The sequence below is a fragment of the Dama dama genome, chromosome X (assembly GCF_033118175.1).
Source record: "Dama dama isolate Ldn47 chromosome X, ASM3311817v1, whole genome shotgun sequence".
Classification (NCBI taxonomy): Eukaryota; Metazoa; Chordata; class Mammalia; order Artiodactyla; family Cervidae; genus Dama; species Dama dama.
This window is the reverse complement of record NC_083714.1, coordinates 85,300,869-85,318,882: the sequence shown is the minus strand read 5'-3', so window position 1 is coordinate 85,318,882 and position 18,014 is coordinate 85,300,869. Positions and strand designations below refer to the sequence as shown.

The window sequence follows — 18,014 nt, the reverse complement described above, 5'->3', positions numbered from 1 at the left end:
TTCCTCTATTTCTTTGTACTGTTCATTTAAGATCTTATCTCTCCTTGCTAGTCTCTGGAACTCTGCATTCAGTTGGGTATATCTTCTCCTTTCTTCCTTGCCTTTCACTTCTCTTCTTTCCTCAGCAATTTCTACAGCCTCCTTAGACAAATGCTTTGCCTTCTTGGCACTGCCTACTGTACAAAGTTATGAATCTAAAACCAAAAAGGATTTTCAGGCACTTGTCTACCAAATCTAATCCCTTAAATCTATACATCACCTCCACTGTATAATCAAAAGGGATTTGATCTAAGTCATACTTGAATGGCCTAGTGGTTTTCCCTACTTTCTTCAATTTGAGCCTGAATTTTGCTATAAGGAGCTCATGATCTGAGTCACAGTCAGCTCCAGGTCTTGTTCTTGATGATTGTATAGAGCTTCAAGGACAGAAAAGAGGCATATACAGAACACTATAAGACATTTTTGAAAGAAATCAAAGACTACACAAATAGATGGAGAGATATACCATGTTGCTGGATTGGAAGAATCAACAGTGTGAAAATGACTATATTACCCAAAGCAACTTACAGGTTCAATGCAATCCCTATCAAATTACCAATGTCATTTTTCACAGAACTAGGACAAAAAATTTCAGAATTCGTGTGGATACACAAAAGAACCTGAATAGCCAAAGCAATCTTGAGAAAGAAGAATACAGCTGAAGGAATCAACCTTCCTAACTCAGAATATATACTACAGAGCTAGTCATCAACAAAGTATGGTACTGCCACAAAAATAGAAATATAGACCATTGAAACAAGATAGAAAGCCCAAATATAAACCCGTACACCTATCGGCACCTTATTTTTGACAAAGAAGGAAAGACTATACAATGGAGAAAAGACAGTCCCTTCAATAAGTAGTGCTGGGAAAACTGGATAGCTACATGCAAAAGAATGAAATTTGAACACTTCCTAATATCATACACAAAGATAAACTCAAAATGGATTAAAAACCTAAAGGTAAGACCACAAAATATAAAACTCTTAGAGGAATACAGAGAATACTTTCTGACATAAATGAAAGACTTTCTATGACCCACTTCCTAGAGTAACAGAAATAAAAACAAAAATGAACAAATGGAACCTAATTAAACTTAAAGCTTTTGAACAGAAACCATAAACAAGAGGAAAAGACAATCCTCACAATGGGAGAAAATAATTGCAAATGAAGCAACTGACAATGGATTAATCTCCAAAATATACAAGCAGGTCATGAAGTTCAACATCACAAAACAAACAACCTAGCCAAAAAATGGGCATAAGACTTAAATAGACATTTCTTCAAAGAAGACATAAAAATAATGCCAATTTTTCTCAAACTCTTATAGAAAACTAAAGATGAAGGAATATTTTCTAATTCATTCAATGAGACCAGAATTACCCTAATTTAAAATTTAAAAGATAAACTATAAGAAAACTATAGATTCTCTGTGAATATAGGCTCAAAATTATTCCACAAAGTACCAGCAAACAAATTCAACAGTGCATATTACACAGAATTATACAAAATGGCAAAGAAAGAAATTGTTATGACACAGGATTTGGAAATGATGCCTTAAATAAAACATAAAAAGCACACGCAATGAAAGAAAAAAATAGATCAACTGGATTTCATCAAAATTTCAAACTTTTAGGGAGGAGCCAAGATGGCGGAGGAGTAGGACGGGGAGACCACTTTCTCTCCTACAAACTCATCAAAAGAATAACTGAACGCAGAGCAAACTTCGCAAAACGGCTTCTGATCGCTAGCTGAGGTCGTCGGGCGCCCAGAAAAGCAGCTCATTGTCTTCGAAAGGAGGTAGGACAAAATATAAAAGATAAAAAGTGAGACAAAAGAGCTAAGGATGGACCCGTCCCGGGAAGGGAGTCTTAGGTGGCATTGCTTGGGGTAGGGTCCGGGCCTGAGTGCCCTGAGGACAATCGGAGGGAGCTTCTGTGAGTTGCCAACTTGAACTGTGGGAGACCAAAAGAGAGAGAGAAAATTAACCGGCCTGAACGCACTGCCGGCCGTTCGCAGAACAAAGAGACCGAGAAGGTCCAGAGAAGAGCTCGCAGGCTGCGGACCGGCCCAGCCCCGCCGGAGGCAGGAGGCAGGGGGGAGGGGAAGGTCGCGGCGAGACACAGGGCGCAGGCACCCGACCAGCACGGGCGGGGACTGGGGCTGGGGATGCAGAGGGCAGAAGGCGCACGCACCTGACTGGCGCCAGCGGAAACTGAAACTGGGTCCGTGGAAGGGAGTGGGCGCGCCACACCTGGGGAGAGAGAGCGCCCATCAAGCCCCTGGCTGCCTGGACCGCTCTGACGGGGAAGGCACAGAGAGCAGGCGCAGCTTTTCGTTCTGCGCTTTTGTGGAACACCCGAAGGCTGGAACATGGCGCAGCGTGGGGCGCGCTCCATATAGAACAGCCGGGAGCCTGAGCAGCGCAGACGGAGAAAGAAGCGTCAGCCCCTCCCCGCAGCGCCAGCCCGTCCGCGCAGCGCAAGCCCCTCCCTGCAGCGCCAGCCCCTCCCCGCAGCGCCAGCCCCTCCCCGCAGCGCCAGCCCCTCCCCGCAGCGCCAGCCCCTCCCCGCAGCGCCAACCCCTCCCCGCAGTGCCAGCCCCTCCCGGCAGAGTGACGGAACTAGCTACCTGAATAAGAGTCCACCTCCGCCCGCCTGTGTCAGGGCGGAAATGAGGCTCTGAAGAGACCAGCAAACAGAAGCCAAATAAACAAAGGGAACCGCATCAGAAGGGACTGGTGCAACAGATTAAAATCCCTGTAGAAAACACCGACTACACCGGAAGGGGCCTGTAGATATCCAGACGAGTAAGCTGGAACGAGGAGCTATCTGAAACTGAGCCGAACGCACACTGACCGCAACAGCTCCAGAAAAATTCCTAGATACATTTTCATTTTTTTTTATTTTTTCTTTTTTATTCTTTCTCTTTTATTTTCCTTTAAAATTCCCTATTACTCCCCCATTACTCCTTAACTTTCATTTTCATAGATTCTTACAATTTTTTTAATTAGGAGAAAAAAAATTTTTTTTTCTTTTCTTTTTCTTTTTTCTATTTTTTCTTTCCTTTTTCTCTTCTATTTTCTATTTTTCTTTTTCTCTTATTTCTTTTAAACTCCTCTAGTACTCCTCTACTACTCCTTAATTTTCATTTTCAAAACACTATAACCTTACAAAAAAAAAAAAGAAGAGAAGCCCTATTTTTAAACCGAAGATTATTCTCTCCCAATCTTGACTCTCTGTTTTCTACCTCAGAACACCTCTATTTCCTCCTTTCCCCTTCTCTTCCCAATCCAATTCTGTGAATCTTTGTAGGTGTCTGTGCTACAGAGAACACTCTGGGAACAGACAGCTGCGTAGATTTGTCTCTCTCCTCTTGAGTCCCCCTTTTTCTCCTCCTGTTCATCTCTATCTCCCTCCTCCCTCTCCTCTTCTTCATGTAACTCTGTGAACCTCTCTGGGTGTCCCTAACGGGGGAGAATCTTTTCGCCATTAACCTAGAAGTTTTATTATCAGTGCTGTATAGTTGGAGAAGTCCTGAGACTACAGGAAGAATAAAACTGAAATCCAGAGGCAGGAGACTTAAGCCCAAAACCTGAGAACACCAGAAAATTCCTGACTACATGGAACTTTAAGTAATAAGAGACCGTCCAAAAGCCTCCATACCTACACTGAAACCAAGCACCACCCAAGAGCCAATAAGTTTTAGAGCAAGACATACCATGCAAATTCTCCAGCAACGCAGGAACATAGCCCGGAACGTCAACATACAGGCTGCCCAAGGTCACACCTAACACATAGACCCATCTCAAAACTCATTACTGGGCACTCCATTGCTCTCCAAAGAGAAGAAATCAAGTTCCACGAACCAGAACACTGACGCAAGCTTCCCTAACCAGGAAACCTTGACAAGCAAATCGTCTAACCCCACCCACTGGACAAAACGTCCACAATAAAAAGGAACCACAGACCTCCAGAATACAGAAAGCCCACTCCAGACACAGCAATCTAAACAAGATGAAAAGGCAAAGAAATACCCAACAGGTAAAGGAACATGAAAAATGCCCACCAAGTCAAACAAAAGAGGAGAAGATAGGGAACCTACCTGAAAAAGAATTTAGAATAATGATAATAAAAATGATCCAAAATCTTGAAAACAAAATGGAGTTACAGATAAATAGCCTGGAGACAAAGATTGAAAAGATACAAGAAATGTTTAATAAAGACCTAGAAGAAATAAAAAAGAGTCAATTAAAAATGAATAATGCAATGAATGAGATCAAAAACACGTTGGAGGGAACCAAGAGTAGAATAACGGAGGCAGAAGATAGGATAAGTGAGGTAGAAGATAAAATGGTGGAAATAAATGAAGCAGAGAGGAAAAAAGAAAAAAGGATCCAAAGAAATGAGGACAACCTCAGGGACCCCTGGGACAATGTGAAATTCCCCAACATTCGAATCATAGGAGTTCCAGAAGAAGAAGACCAAAAGAAAGGCCATGAGAAAATACTCGAGGAGATAATAGCTGAAAACTTCCCTAAAATGGGGAAGGAAATAGCCACCCAAGTCCAAGAAACCCAGAGAGTCCCAAACAGGATAAACCCAAGGCAAAACACCCCAAGACACATATTAATCAAATTAACAAAGATCAAACACAAAGAACAAATATTAAAAGCAGCAAGGGAGAAACAACAAATAACACACAAGGGGACTCCCATAAGGATAACAGCTGATCTATCAATAGAAACCCTCCAGGCCAGAAGGGAATGGCAGGACGTACTGAAAGTAATGAAAGAGAATAACCTACAACCTAGATTACTGTATCCAGCAAGGATCTCATTCAGATATGAAGGAGAATTCAAAAGCTTTACAGATAAGCAAGCAAAAGCTGAGAGAATTCAGCACCACCAAACCAGCTCTTCAACAAATGCTAAAGGATCTTCTCTAGACAGGAAATGCAGAAAGGTTGTATAAACGTGAACCCAAAACAACAAAGTAAATGGCAACGGGACCACACCTATCAATAATTACCCTAAATGTAAATGGGTTGAATGCCCCAACCAAAAGACAAAGATTGGCTGAAGGGATACAAAAACAAGACCCCTATATAAGCTGTCTACAAGAGACCCACCTCAAAACAAGAGACACATACAGACTAAAAGTGAAGGGCTGGAAAAAAATATTTCACGCAAACGGAGACCAAAAGAAAGCAGGAGTCGCAATACTCATATCAGATAAAATAGACTTTCAAATAAAGGATGTGAAAAGAGACAAAGAAGGACACTACATAATGATCAAAGGATCAATCAAAGAAGAAGATATAACAATTATAAATATATATGCACCCAACATAGGAGCACCGCAATATGTACGGCAAACACTGAAGAGTATGAAAGAGGAAATTAATAGTAACACAATAATAGTGGGAGACTTTAATACCCCACTCACAACTATGGATAGATCAACTAAACAGAAAATTAACAAGGAAACACAAACCTTAAATGACACAATGGACCAGCTAGACCTAATTGATATCTATAGGACATTTCACCCCAAAACAATCAACTTCACCTTTTTCTCAAGTGCGCACGGAACCTTCTCCAGAATAGATCATATCCTGGGCCATAAACCTGGTCTTGGAAAGTTCAAAAAAATTGAAATCATTCCAGTCATCTTTTCTGACCACAGTGCAGTAAGATTAGATCTCAATTACAGGAAAAAAATTGTTAAAACTTCAAACATATGGAGGCTAAATAACACGCTTCTGAATAACCAACAAATCATAGAAGAAATCAAAAAAGAAATCAAAATATGTATAGAAATGAATGAAAATGAAAACACAACAACCCAAAACCTATGGGACACTGTAAAAGCAGTGCTAAGGGGAAGGTTCATAGCATTACAGGCTTACATCAAGAAACGAGAAAAAAGCCAAATAAATAAACTAACTCTACACCTAAAGCAATTAGAGAAGGAAAAAATGAAGAACCGCAGGGTTAGCAGAAGGAAAGAAATCTTAAAAATCAGGGCAGAAATAAATGCAATAGAAACTAAAGGGACCATAGCAAAAATCAACAAACCTAAAAGCTGGTTTTTTGAAAAAATAAACAAAATTGACAAACCATTAGCAAGACTCATTAAGAAACAAAGAGAGAAGAACCAAATTAACAAAATTAGAAATGAAAATGGAGAGATCACAACAGACAACACTGAAATACAAAGGATCATAAGAGACTACTACCAGCAGCTCTATGCCAATAAAATGGACAACTTGGAAGAAATGGACAAATTCTTAGAAAAGTATAACTTTCCAAAACTGAACCAGGAAGAAATAGAAGATCTTAACAGACCCATCACAAGCAAGGAAATCGAAACTGTAATCAAAAATCTTCCAGCAAACAAAAGCCCAGGACCAGATGGCTTCACAGCTGAATTCTACCAAAAATTTAGAGAAGAGCTAACACCTATCTTACTCAAACTCTTCCAGAAAACTGCAGATGAAGGTAAGCTTCCATACTCATTCTATGAGCCCATCATCACCCTAATTCCAAAACCAGGCAAAGATGCCACAAAAAAAGAAAACTAAAGGGCAATATCACTGATGAACATAGATGCAAAAATCCTTAACAAAATTCTAGCAAACAGAATCCAACAACATATTAAAAAAAATCATACACCATGACCAAGTGGGCTTTATCCCAGGAATGCAAGGATTCTTTAATATCCGCAAATCAATCAATGTAATACACCACATTAACAAATTGAAAGATAAAAACCATATGATTATCTCAATAGATGCAGAGAAAGCCTTTGACAAAATTCAACACTCATTTATGATTAAAACTCTCCAGAAAGCAGGAATAGAAGGAACATACCTCAACATAATAAAAGCTATATACGACAAACCCACAGCAAGCATCACCCTCAATGGTGAATAATTGAAAGCATTTCCCCTGAAATCAGGAACAAGACAAGGGTGCCCACTCTCACCACTACTATTCGACATAGTGTTGGAAGTTTTGGCCACAGCAATCAGAGCAGAAAAAGAAGTAAAAGGAATCCAGATAGGAAAAGAAGAAGTGAAACTCTCACTGTTTGCAGATGACATGATCCTCTACATAGAAAACCCTAAAGACTCTACCAGAAAATTACTAGAGCTAATCAATGAATATAGTAAAGTTGCAGGATATAAAATTAACACACAGAAATCCCTTGCATTCCTATATACTAACAATGAAAAAACAGAAAGAGAAATTAAGGAAACAATACCATTCACCATTGCAACAAAAAGAATAAAATACTTAGGAGTATATCTACCTAAAGAAACAAAAGACCTATACATAGAAAACTATAAAACACTGATGAACGAAATCAAAGAGGACACAAACAGATGGAGAAACATACCGTGTTCATGGATTGGAAGAATCAATATTGTCAAAATGGCTATTCTACCCAAAGTAGTCTATAGATTCAATGCAATCCCTATCAAGCCACCAACGGTATTTTTCACAGAACTAGACCAAAGAATTTCACAATTTGTATGGAAATACAAAAAACCTCGAATAGCCAAAGTAGTCTTGAGAAAGAAGAATGGAACTGGAGGAATCAACCTGCCTGACTTCAGACTCTACTACAAAGCCACAGTCATCAAGACAGTATGGTACTGGCACAAAGACAGAAATATAGATCAATGGAACAGAATAGAAAGCCCAGAGATAAATCCACAAACCTATGGACACCTTATCTTTGACAAAGGAGGCAAGGATATACAATGGAAAAAAGACAACCTCTTTAACAAGTGGTGCTGGGAAAACTGGTCGAGCACTTGTAAAAGGATGAAACTGGAACACTTTCTAACACCATACACAAAAATAAACTCAAAATGGATTAAAGATCTAAATGTAAGACCAGAAACTATAAAACTCCTAGAGGAGAACATAGGCAAAACACTCTCCGACATAAATCACAGCAAGATCCTCTATGACCCACCTCCCAGAATATTGGAAATAAAAGCAAAACTAAACAAATGGGACCTAATGAAACTTAAAAGCTTTTGCACTACAAAGGAAACTATAAGTAAGGTGAAAAGACAGCCCTCAGATTGGGAGAAAATAATAGCAAATGAAGAAACAGACAAAGGATTAATCTCAAAAATATACAAGCAACTCCTGCAGCTCAATTCCGGAAAAATAAATGATCCAATCAAAAAATGGGCCAAAGAACTAAACAGACATTTCTCCAAAGAAGACATACAGATGGCTAACAAACACATGAAAAGATGCTCAACATCACTCATTATCAGAGAAATGCAAATCAAAACCACAACGAGGTACCATTACACACCAGTCAGGATGGCTGCTATCCAAAAGTCTACAAGCAATAAATGCTGGAGAGGGTGTGGAGAAAAGGGAACCCTATTACACTGTTGGTGGGAATGCAAACTAGTACAGCCGCTATGGAAAACAGTGTGGAGATTTCTTAAAAAACTGGAAATAGAACTGCCATATGACCCAGCAATCCCACTTCTGGGCATACACACTGAGGAAACCAGATCTGAAAGAGACACGTGCACCCCAATGTTCATCGCAGCACTGTTTATAATAGCCAGGACATGGAAGCAACCTAGATGCCCATCAGCAGATGAATGGATAAGGAAGCTGTGGTACATATACACCATGGAATATTACTCAGCCGTTAAAAAGAATTCATTTGAATCAGTCCTAATGAGATGGATGAAACTGGAGCCCCTTATACAGAATGAAGTAAGCCAGAAAGATAAAGAACATTACAGCATACTAACACATATATATGGAATTTAGAAAGATGGCAACGATAACCCTATATGCAAAACAGAAAAAGAGACACAGAAATACAGAACAGACTTTTGAACTCTGTGGGAGAAGGTGAGGGTGGGATATTTCAAAAGAACAGCATGTATACTATCTATGGTGAAATAGATCACCAGCCCAGGTGGGATGCATGAGACAAGTGCTCCGGCCTGGTGCACTGGGAAGACCCAGGGGAATCGGGTGGAGAGGGAGATGGGAGGGGGGATTGGGATGGGGAATACGTGTAAATCTATGGCTGATTCATATCAATGTATGACGAAACCCGCTGAAATGTTGTGAAGTAATTAGCCTCCAACTAATAAAAAAAAAAAATTTCAAACTTTTATGCAAGGGATACTTATCAACAGAATTAAAGATAATCCATGAAATGGAGGAATATATTTGCAAATCACATATCTGATAATAGATTTGATAGCCAGAATATATACAGAACCCCTATAATACAACAATAACAAAAACAACACAATTTTTAAATGTGCAAAGGATTTGAATAGACATTTCTCCAAATATGTACAAATGGTCAATATGCACATGAAAACATGCTCAACATCACTAGTCATTAAGGAGACGCAAATCAAAACCTTAATTATCCAAATTCTTGCATCTCCTCTTATCTAGAAAAGCAATAAATCCCTTCATAGTGACATCATCTCCTCATGAAAAGGAGAAAAACTTTTGTAAGATAAGTGCTTGATTTCATGAAGTTTCCCTTCACCATCTTACCCCACTACCTCTTAGAGCAGTGTCTCAGAGCTGTCTGAGGTGCTGCCTCCCTCGGTGCAGTCCTAATTTTGCCCCAAATAAAGCTTGACTTCTTTAAAAAAAAAATGAAATACCACTTCACTTCCATAATGTTGGCTATTACAAATGGGGTGGGGGGCAGGAACAGGTAAGAAAGAAGAGAAAGAAAGGAAAAGAAAAAGAAAAGAAATGTTGTAAAGATGTAGAGAAATTGGAACCTGTATGCATTGCTGGTGGAAATGTAACGTGGTGCAGCCGTTGAGGAAACGATGTGATGACTCCTCAATGTTCCATCATTCCATTTTTGTATATATATACCCAGAAGCATGGAAAGCAGGAACTTGAAGAGATATTCATACATCCATGTTCCTAGCACTATTATTCCCAACAGCCAGAAAGTGTAAGAAACCTAAAATATCCATCAACAGATGAATGAATACCCAGATGTAAAGAGTGGATTTGTGCACATAGCAGGGGAAGAAGAAGGTAGGACAAATTAAGAAAGTAGCACTGTCATATATGCATTATTAAGTATAAAATAGATAGCTAGTGGGAAGTGGCTATATAACACAGGGAATCCAGTGATTCTGTGAGCCCAGATGGATAGGGTGTGGAGAAAAGGGAACCCTCTTGCACTCATGGTGGGAATGTAAATTGATACAACCACTATATAAGACAGTATTGAGATTCCTTAGAAAACTAGGAATAAAACCACCATATGACCAGCAATCCCTCTACTAGGCATAAACCATGAGGAAACCAAAACTGAAAAAGATACTAGTATCCCAATAGCTAGAACAGCACTGTTTACAATAGCTAGAACATGGAAGAAATCCAGATGTCAACAGATGAATGGATAAAGAAGCTGTGGTTCATATATACAACAGAATACTACTCAGCCATAAGAAGGAATGCATTTGAGTCAGTTCTAATGAGGTAGATGAATGTAGAGCCTATTATATGGAGTGAAGTAAGTCAGAAAGAGAAAAACAAACACTGTATACTAATGCATATATATGGAATCTAGAAAGATGGTACTGATGAAATTATTTGCAGGACAGCAATGTAGACAAAGACACAGAGAAAGACTTATGGACCACCAAGGGGGGCAGGGAGGATAGAGTGGGATGTATAGAGAGAGTAACATGGAAAATTATATTACCATATATAAAACAGACAGCCAATTAGAATTTGCTATATGACTATGAAAACTCAAACTGAGGAGGGGTGGAATGTGGAAGGAGATGGGACGGAGGCTCAAAAGAGAGGGGACATATGTATATCTATGGGTGATTTAGGTTAATGGCTGGCAGAAACCAACACAATTCTGTAAAGTAATTATCTTCCAATTAAAAAAATAAACAAAAAATAAAAATAAATAAATAAAGAATAAACAAATTTAAAATTAAAAAAGCACAATTTTTTAAAAACAGATGAATGAATAAACAAAATGTAGTATATGCATACAATGCAATGTTCATCCTTAAAAACAAATGAAATTCTGATAGTTGATACAACATGAATGAATCTTAAAACATTCTGTCATGTGAAATAAGACAAAAGGACAAATATTGAATAAATCCACTTATATGAGGTAAATAAATAAGCAAATTCATGAGAGACAGAAAGTAGAAGAGAGATTACAAGAGACTAGCAAGAAAGGGGGATGGGCTCTAGTTTTAAATGGGTACAGAGTTTCTGTTTGGAATGATGAAAAAGGCATAAAAAAGGATGGTGATGATGATTACACAACATGTATTTCACCTACCTGTGTACTTAAAAATAGTTAAAATAATAAGAAAATTTTTAAAAATAACCCAAAGAAGCACAAACAAAATAAGTCATTCCAATATGTAACAGGACACTCCAGTTTAGTGAAAACCTTGAAACAACCTAACTGTACCTCAAAAGAAGATTTGGGGAGGGCAAAGTTGACAGTGATATGTCCATTCAACAGATAAATTTTGCCACAGTTAAGGGCAGACACAACCTACTGAGGAAAGAATACTCTCCAAATATTAAGTAAAAAGAAAAAAAGGCAAGGTGAAGAAAACCATGAAAATATATACATTTCCCAATTCCATGGTATGTCAAAAACAAAATGTAAACTTAAGATTGGTACATTTCACTCTACATAAATTTTTCATAAAAAGAAAAATTTTAAATAAATATCAATTCTAATTAATAATATGCAAGCTAAAGCATTTAGGTTAAGTGAAATAATGTTTGCAACTGACTTAAAATATAATGAAGGACAGAAAGCTTAGTAGATAAATAGAAATGTCATAAACCAAGCATAGTAAAATATCAACAGAACAATGTAGGACATGAGTTTATGGGAAATCACTGTGAAATTCTGTAAACCTGGCAGTATGTTGGGACTTTTCATAGAAAAATGCTTGAAAAGTTAGATGGTGTGACTGCACTACACTCAAACAGATTAGATTTCAGATGAGAAATTAGCAGTGTTAAAAAGGGACATTGCATACTGATAATGGGTCAAATTCATGAGAAAGACATAATAATCCCACAAGTAGATGTACCTAGCAGAGCTTTAACAAATTTTGAGAAAAAACAGAGAAGTGCAATGAGAAAATGACAAACTGACAATTAAACTTGCAGACCTCAACTTTGCTCGATGAGACAAAATATCATTAAGGATATAGAGGATGTGAATGTAATACATCAACATAACCTAACTGAAATTTATAGAATATTTCACACCACAAAAGCAAAATATTTGCATAGACCATCATTTTCTGGGTCATAAGAAAAATAGAAAAAAATCTGAAGAGAGTAAAAGCAAAACACAAAACATCAAAATTCATAAAGTTTAACACTTAAAATAGTATGCCCACTGGGGAATTTTATATTATTTATAGATTAAAAAAGGATCAACATCCAAAAGGCACCTTAAATAGCTATAAAAAAAAAGCAAACTATACCCAGAGAAAAAGTGACAACACAAAATCAGAGTGAAAACCAATGAAATAGCAAAAGGTGAAATAATAAGAAAAAAAATCACTAAGTCCAAAGCTGGTGTTTTTGAAAGGATAGTAAAATCTCTAAACCTCTAAAGAGACTAATCAAGAAAAAAAAGATAAATTACCATTGACAGAAATGAAAGATGAGCTATCATAACAGGGTCTACAAAAAACAAAACCTACAAAAGGAATATTATGAACAAATTTATTTGAGCCAATACATTTGACTACTTAAATGAAATGGACAAATATTCCAAAGAAAAATTTACCAAATGACATCAAAAGAGAACAGATCATCTAAATGGCCCTATACTTATTAAAATAATAGTAATAACTTATTAAACACAATCTGTTTAAAAATTTTAAAAAACTCAGAAAACTCAGGACAGTAGCTTTACTGGAGAATTCTAGCAAATATTTAAGAATGAAATACCATCTATCTTATAAAAATACTTATAAGTAGAGGAGACAGGAGCATTTCCCTTTTCATTTTACATGAAAACAGTATTACTGTAATAGAAAACTCAGAAAGATATACAAGTAAAGGAATTTACAACCCAACCATGCCTACTTAAAAGTGAGGTAAAACTCCTGGTGAAACAATATAAGAGAAGAAATACAACAATACATACAAAGAGTAATATACGATGACCAGTGAGGCTTATTCTAGCAGTGCAAGACATTTTCTAGATCATCGCACAAATATCATTAAAATGCATTTGAAAAAATTAACCATCCTTTTGGCAGTGATGGTGTTTTATGTATAGACAACATGATTGAATATGTAGAAAATCCTTAGGAATCTACTAAAAAGGTTACTAGAACTAGTAGGAGAATATAGTAAGCTCACAGAATGCAAGGTCATTAAAACATTTGAAATTTTCATTTACTGTGACAACAGAAAACATAGATTACTTAAGGATAAATTTAGAAAAATAAGTGCTAGTTATGTACAATGAAAACCATAAAACGCTGCTAAGAGAAATCAAAGAAGAGCTAAATAAATGGGAAATATACAGTATTTACATAACTGTAAACAAAATCTGTTAAGATGTCACTAGAGATGCAACAAAATCCCCATAAAAGTTCTAGGAAGATTCTTATTAAAAATTGACAGAATACTAAAATTCATATGGAAATGTGAATAACTGAGTATACCAAAACAACTCTAAAAATGTGGAACCAAGTTGTAGAAGTTACAGTATCTCATTCCAAGAAGTACTATAAAGTTACAGTAATCAAGACAGTGTAGGAATGGCATAAGGATAAACATAAGTATCCAAATGTAACACAACATGCAGTGAGACCTTCTTAGGTTCCTGATTCATAACAAATATTTTTATAAACCACTATAATGCTTGTGATGTAAATGAAAGAATTTTTAATATTAACTAGACATTTGATATTATGAAATTATTGTTAATGTTTAAGTGTAATAATGATACTGTGGTAATGTTTAAAAGTTCTTATGTTTCAACAATATATTCTGAACCATATATAATCAAAATGATATGATTTCTGAGACTTCTCCAAAATATTGTGAAGGCAAGAAAATAGATGAAAAAAAAAAAGCTAGTCATGATGCTGGGAAGGACAGAAGGCAGGAGGAGAAGGGGACAACTGAGGACAAGATGGTTAGATGGCATCATCAACTCAATGGACATGAGTCTGACCAAGCTCCAGGAGATGGTGATGGACAGGGAAACCTGGTGGGCTGCAGTCCACGGGGTTGCAGAGTCGGACATGACTGAGCAACAGAACAAGTTCAGTTCAGTTCAGTTCAGTTCAGAGAACAGATGGAAAAAAAACTAGTCACATGTTGCTAATTTTTATTTGAAAGTTCAGTAAATTACTTATTTGCAATCCCTAATCACATAACATTATCATCATCATCTAAAATCTACTATTATTTTTTTATTACCGTATGCCTGGTATTGTGTTAAATGTTTAATGTGTATTATTTCATTAAACTTTTGATGACTCCTATAAGGAAGATATAATTTGCCTTATTTCACACATGAGTAAAGAGATTTGAAGGATTAGGCAAATTGCTTTGGGTCAAAGAATTAAAACATCTGAATATGAATATGTATCTAGTCTTTTCTTCCTGTACCACTTAACAAAATAAAGACCCACAATTACTGACTAATATGTAATAATTCTTGAATAAATGAATTGAGCACAATGAGAAATGAAGATTGGCCCTGGCAACTCAGAAAGTCATAAAAAATAGACCCTAGTCAGTAACTGAACTGCAACACACTGACTAGATCAGAGCAAGCTGTTTTACATGTGTGTCAGTCAAAATTCCAGCTTATTTTTGTTTGCTTCTTCCTCTCTCACTCCCACAGTGCCACTATAATCTTTCTTCTTCCTTTCCTTGCTTTTCCTTCTACAAAATGGTGCTAAAATGTCATTTGTTGTATAGTCACTAAGTTGTGTCTGACTCTTTGAGAAGTCATGGATTGTAGCCTGCCAGGCTCCTCTGTCCATGAGACTTTGCAAGCAAGAATACTGTAGTGGATTGCCAGTTCCTTCTCCAGAACATGTTGGTAATTATTGAAGGTGGGTATTGTACATATGGAGACTAGTTTTTTTTCCATCTGAACTGAACTGAACTGAACTGAACTTGTTCTGTTGTTCAGTCATGTCCGACTCTTTGCAACCCCATGGACTGCAGCACGCCAGGCTTCCCTGTCAATCACCAACTCCCGGAACTTGCTCAAACTCATGTCCATCGTGTCAGTGATGCCATCCAACCATCTCATCCTCTGTCATCCCCTTCTCCTCCTGCCCGCAATCTTTCCCAGCATCAGGGTCTTTTCAAATGAGTCAGTTCTTTGCATCAGGTGGCCAAAGTATTGGAGTTTCAGCTTCAGCATCAGTCCTTCCAATGAACATTCAGGACTGATTTCCTATAGGATGGACTGGTTTGATCTCCCGGCAGTCCAAGGGACTCTCAAGAGATTTCTCCAAGACCACAGTTCAAAAGCATCAATTCCTCGGCGCTCAGCTTTCTTTATGGTCCAACTCTCACATCTATACATGACTACTGGAAAAACCATAGCTTTGACTTTTATTTCATAATGAAAAGTTTATTCAAAACATTGAAATCGTTTATGGATTTAAGGAATAATTTTTTAATGTTTTTCTACCTCAAATAAAATACAATCACTTTGGTGATCATTCAAGAATCTAAATCCTTTCCATGTAACTAATTCTATTAATAGTACCTAATGAAAATTTTTAAGTTGCATCAAATACTGCCAATAGGATAAAGTAACTTACAAAAAATCTCTGGTTGATTACAACATCCTTTCCTTCGATGACTGAACTATAATCTATGAACCTATGAAAGTCACACATTAAAAAGAAATTATAAATAAAAAGTGGTTTACCTCTCTCAATTTCTCTCGCTCTCGCTCTCGCTCAGCAATACGTTTTCGCCTCTCTTCTTCTTCCTTAAGAGCATTTTGTGTTTCTGTTCTTAGCTTATCATCTTTAAGAATCTTCCGAATTTTCTTTCTGCCTTTTCCAGGAGACTTAGAATCATCATTTTCATCTTCTTCTTCATCATCTTCTTCATCTTCTTCTTTATCTTCTTCAGAATTGCTCTATGGAATTTAAATGATCAAAACATTAATACTACAAAGTTTTCTGATTTATCCATTTCTCACTCCAATTAATATGCCAAGAAAAGGTAGAAGATGACATACTGAAAAGCTTCAGAATTATACTTTACAATATAGAACAGAATTTTACAAACAGAATTCTAAAAGGGGGGCAAAGGACTGAACAGAAAATTCTCCAAAGGAGACATAGAAATGTCAAATAAGCACATAAAATGACACTGAACATCACTTATTAGGGAAATTTAAATCAACACCACAAATGAGATACTATCTCACACCCATTATGATAGCTATGAAAAAAAAAAAAAAACCAGAAAATAACAAGTGTTGGTGAGGATGGGGAAAAACTAGAAGGCTGGGGCATTGGGAAAACAGTGTAACTCCCTCAAAAAGTTAAACATAGAATTACCATGTGATCAAGCAATTGCACATCTCAGATTACAACCAAAAGTATTAAAATCAGGGACTCACTTGCATTCCTATATAGTAACAATGAAAAATCAGAAAGTGAAATTAAGAAATCAATCCCATTCACCACTGCAACAAAAAGAATAAAATATCTAGGAATATACCTACATAAGAAGACAAAAGAACTGTATAAGGGAAATTATAAGACACTGATGAAAGAAATCAAGGATGACATAAACAGATGGAGAGATATTACATGTTCCTGGGTAGAAAGAATCAATATTCTGAGAAAGACTATACTCTCAAATGTAAGGGCTTCCCTCATGGCTCAAACAGTAAAGAATCTGTCTGCAATGTTGGAGACGAGGGTTCAATCCTTGGGTTGGGAAGATCCCTGGAGAAGGGAATGGCAACCCACTCTAGTATTCCTGCCAGGAGAATCCCATGGACTGAGGAGCCTGGCAGGCTACAGTTCATGGAGTCACAAAGAGTCAGAGACAACTAAGCGACTAACACTTTCACTTCTTTCACCAAATGCAATCTACAGATTCAATGCAGTCCCTATAAAATTACCAATGACATTTTTCACAAAACAAAAAATTTCACAATTCATATGGAAATACAAAAGACCCTGAATAGCCAAAGCCAGCTTGAGAAAGAAGAATGGAGCTGGAGGAATCAACCTTCCCGACTTCAGACTATGCTACAAAGCTACAGTCATCAAGACAGTATGGTACTGGCACAAAAACAGAAATACAGACCAATGGAAAAAGAGAGAAGATAGAAAGCCTAGAGATAGAACGGAAAAAAAAAAGACAGAAAGCTCAGAGACAATCCCATGAACCTATGGGTATCTTATTTTTGACAAAGCAGGCAAGAATATACAATGGGGCAAATATAGTCTCTTCAATAAGTGGTGCTGGGAAAACTGGAGAGCTACATGCAAAAGAATGAAATTAGAACACTTTCTAATACCATACAAAAAGATAAACTCAAAATGGATTAAAGATGTAAATGTAAGATCACAAACTATGAAACTCTTAGAGGAAAACATAGGCAGAACACTTGATGACATAAATCAAAGCAAGATCTTCTATGACTCACCTCCTAGAGTAATAGAAATAAAAACAAAAATTACTAAGCAGGACCTAATTAAATTCAAAAGCTTTTGCATAACAAAGGAAACTACAAACAAGGTGAAAAGACAACCCTAAGAATGGGGGTAAATAATAGCAAAGAAAACAACTGACAAAGAATTAATTTCCAAAATACAGAAGCAGCTCATACAACTCAACACCAGAAAAACAAACAACCCAGTCAAAAAGTAGGAAAAAGACCTGAATAGACATTTCTCTAAAGAAG

The 18,014-nt window shown here is 37.0% G+C and overlaps 1 protein-coding gene across 13 annotated transcripts in view; it reads right to left on the bottom strand.

Moving 5' to 3' along the window:
- Positions 1–18,014, bottom strand: part of ATRX (ATRX chromatin remodeler) — a 277,372-nt gene that overhangs the window by 112,970 nt on the left and 146,388 nt on the right. For all 13 annotated transcript variants that reach the window (XM_061136821.1, XM_061136832.1, XM_061136829.1 and 10 more), the window contains one exon: positions 16,011–16,226. In XM_061136821.1, coding sequence (XP_060992804.1) covers positions 16,011–16,226 — 216 coding nt within the window. The remainder of the gene's footprint in view (positions 1–16,010; positions 16,227–18,014) is intronic.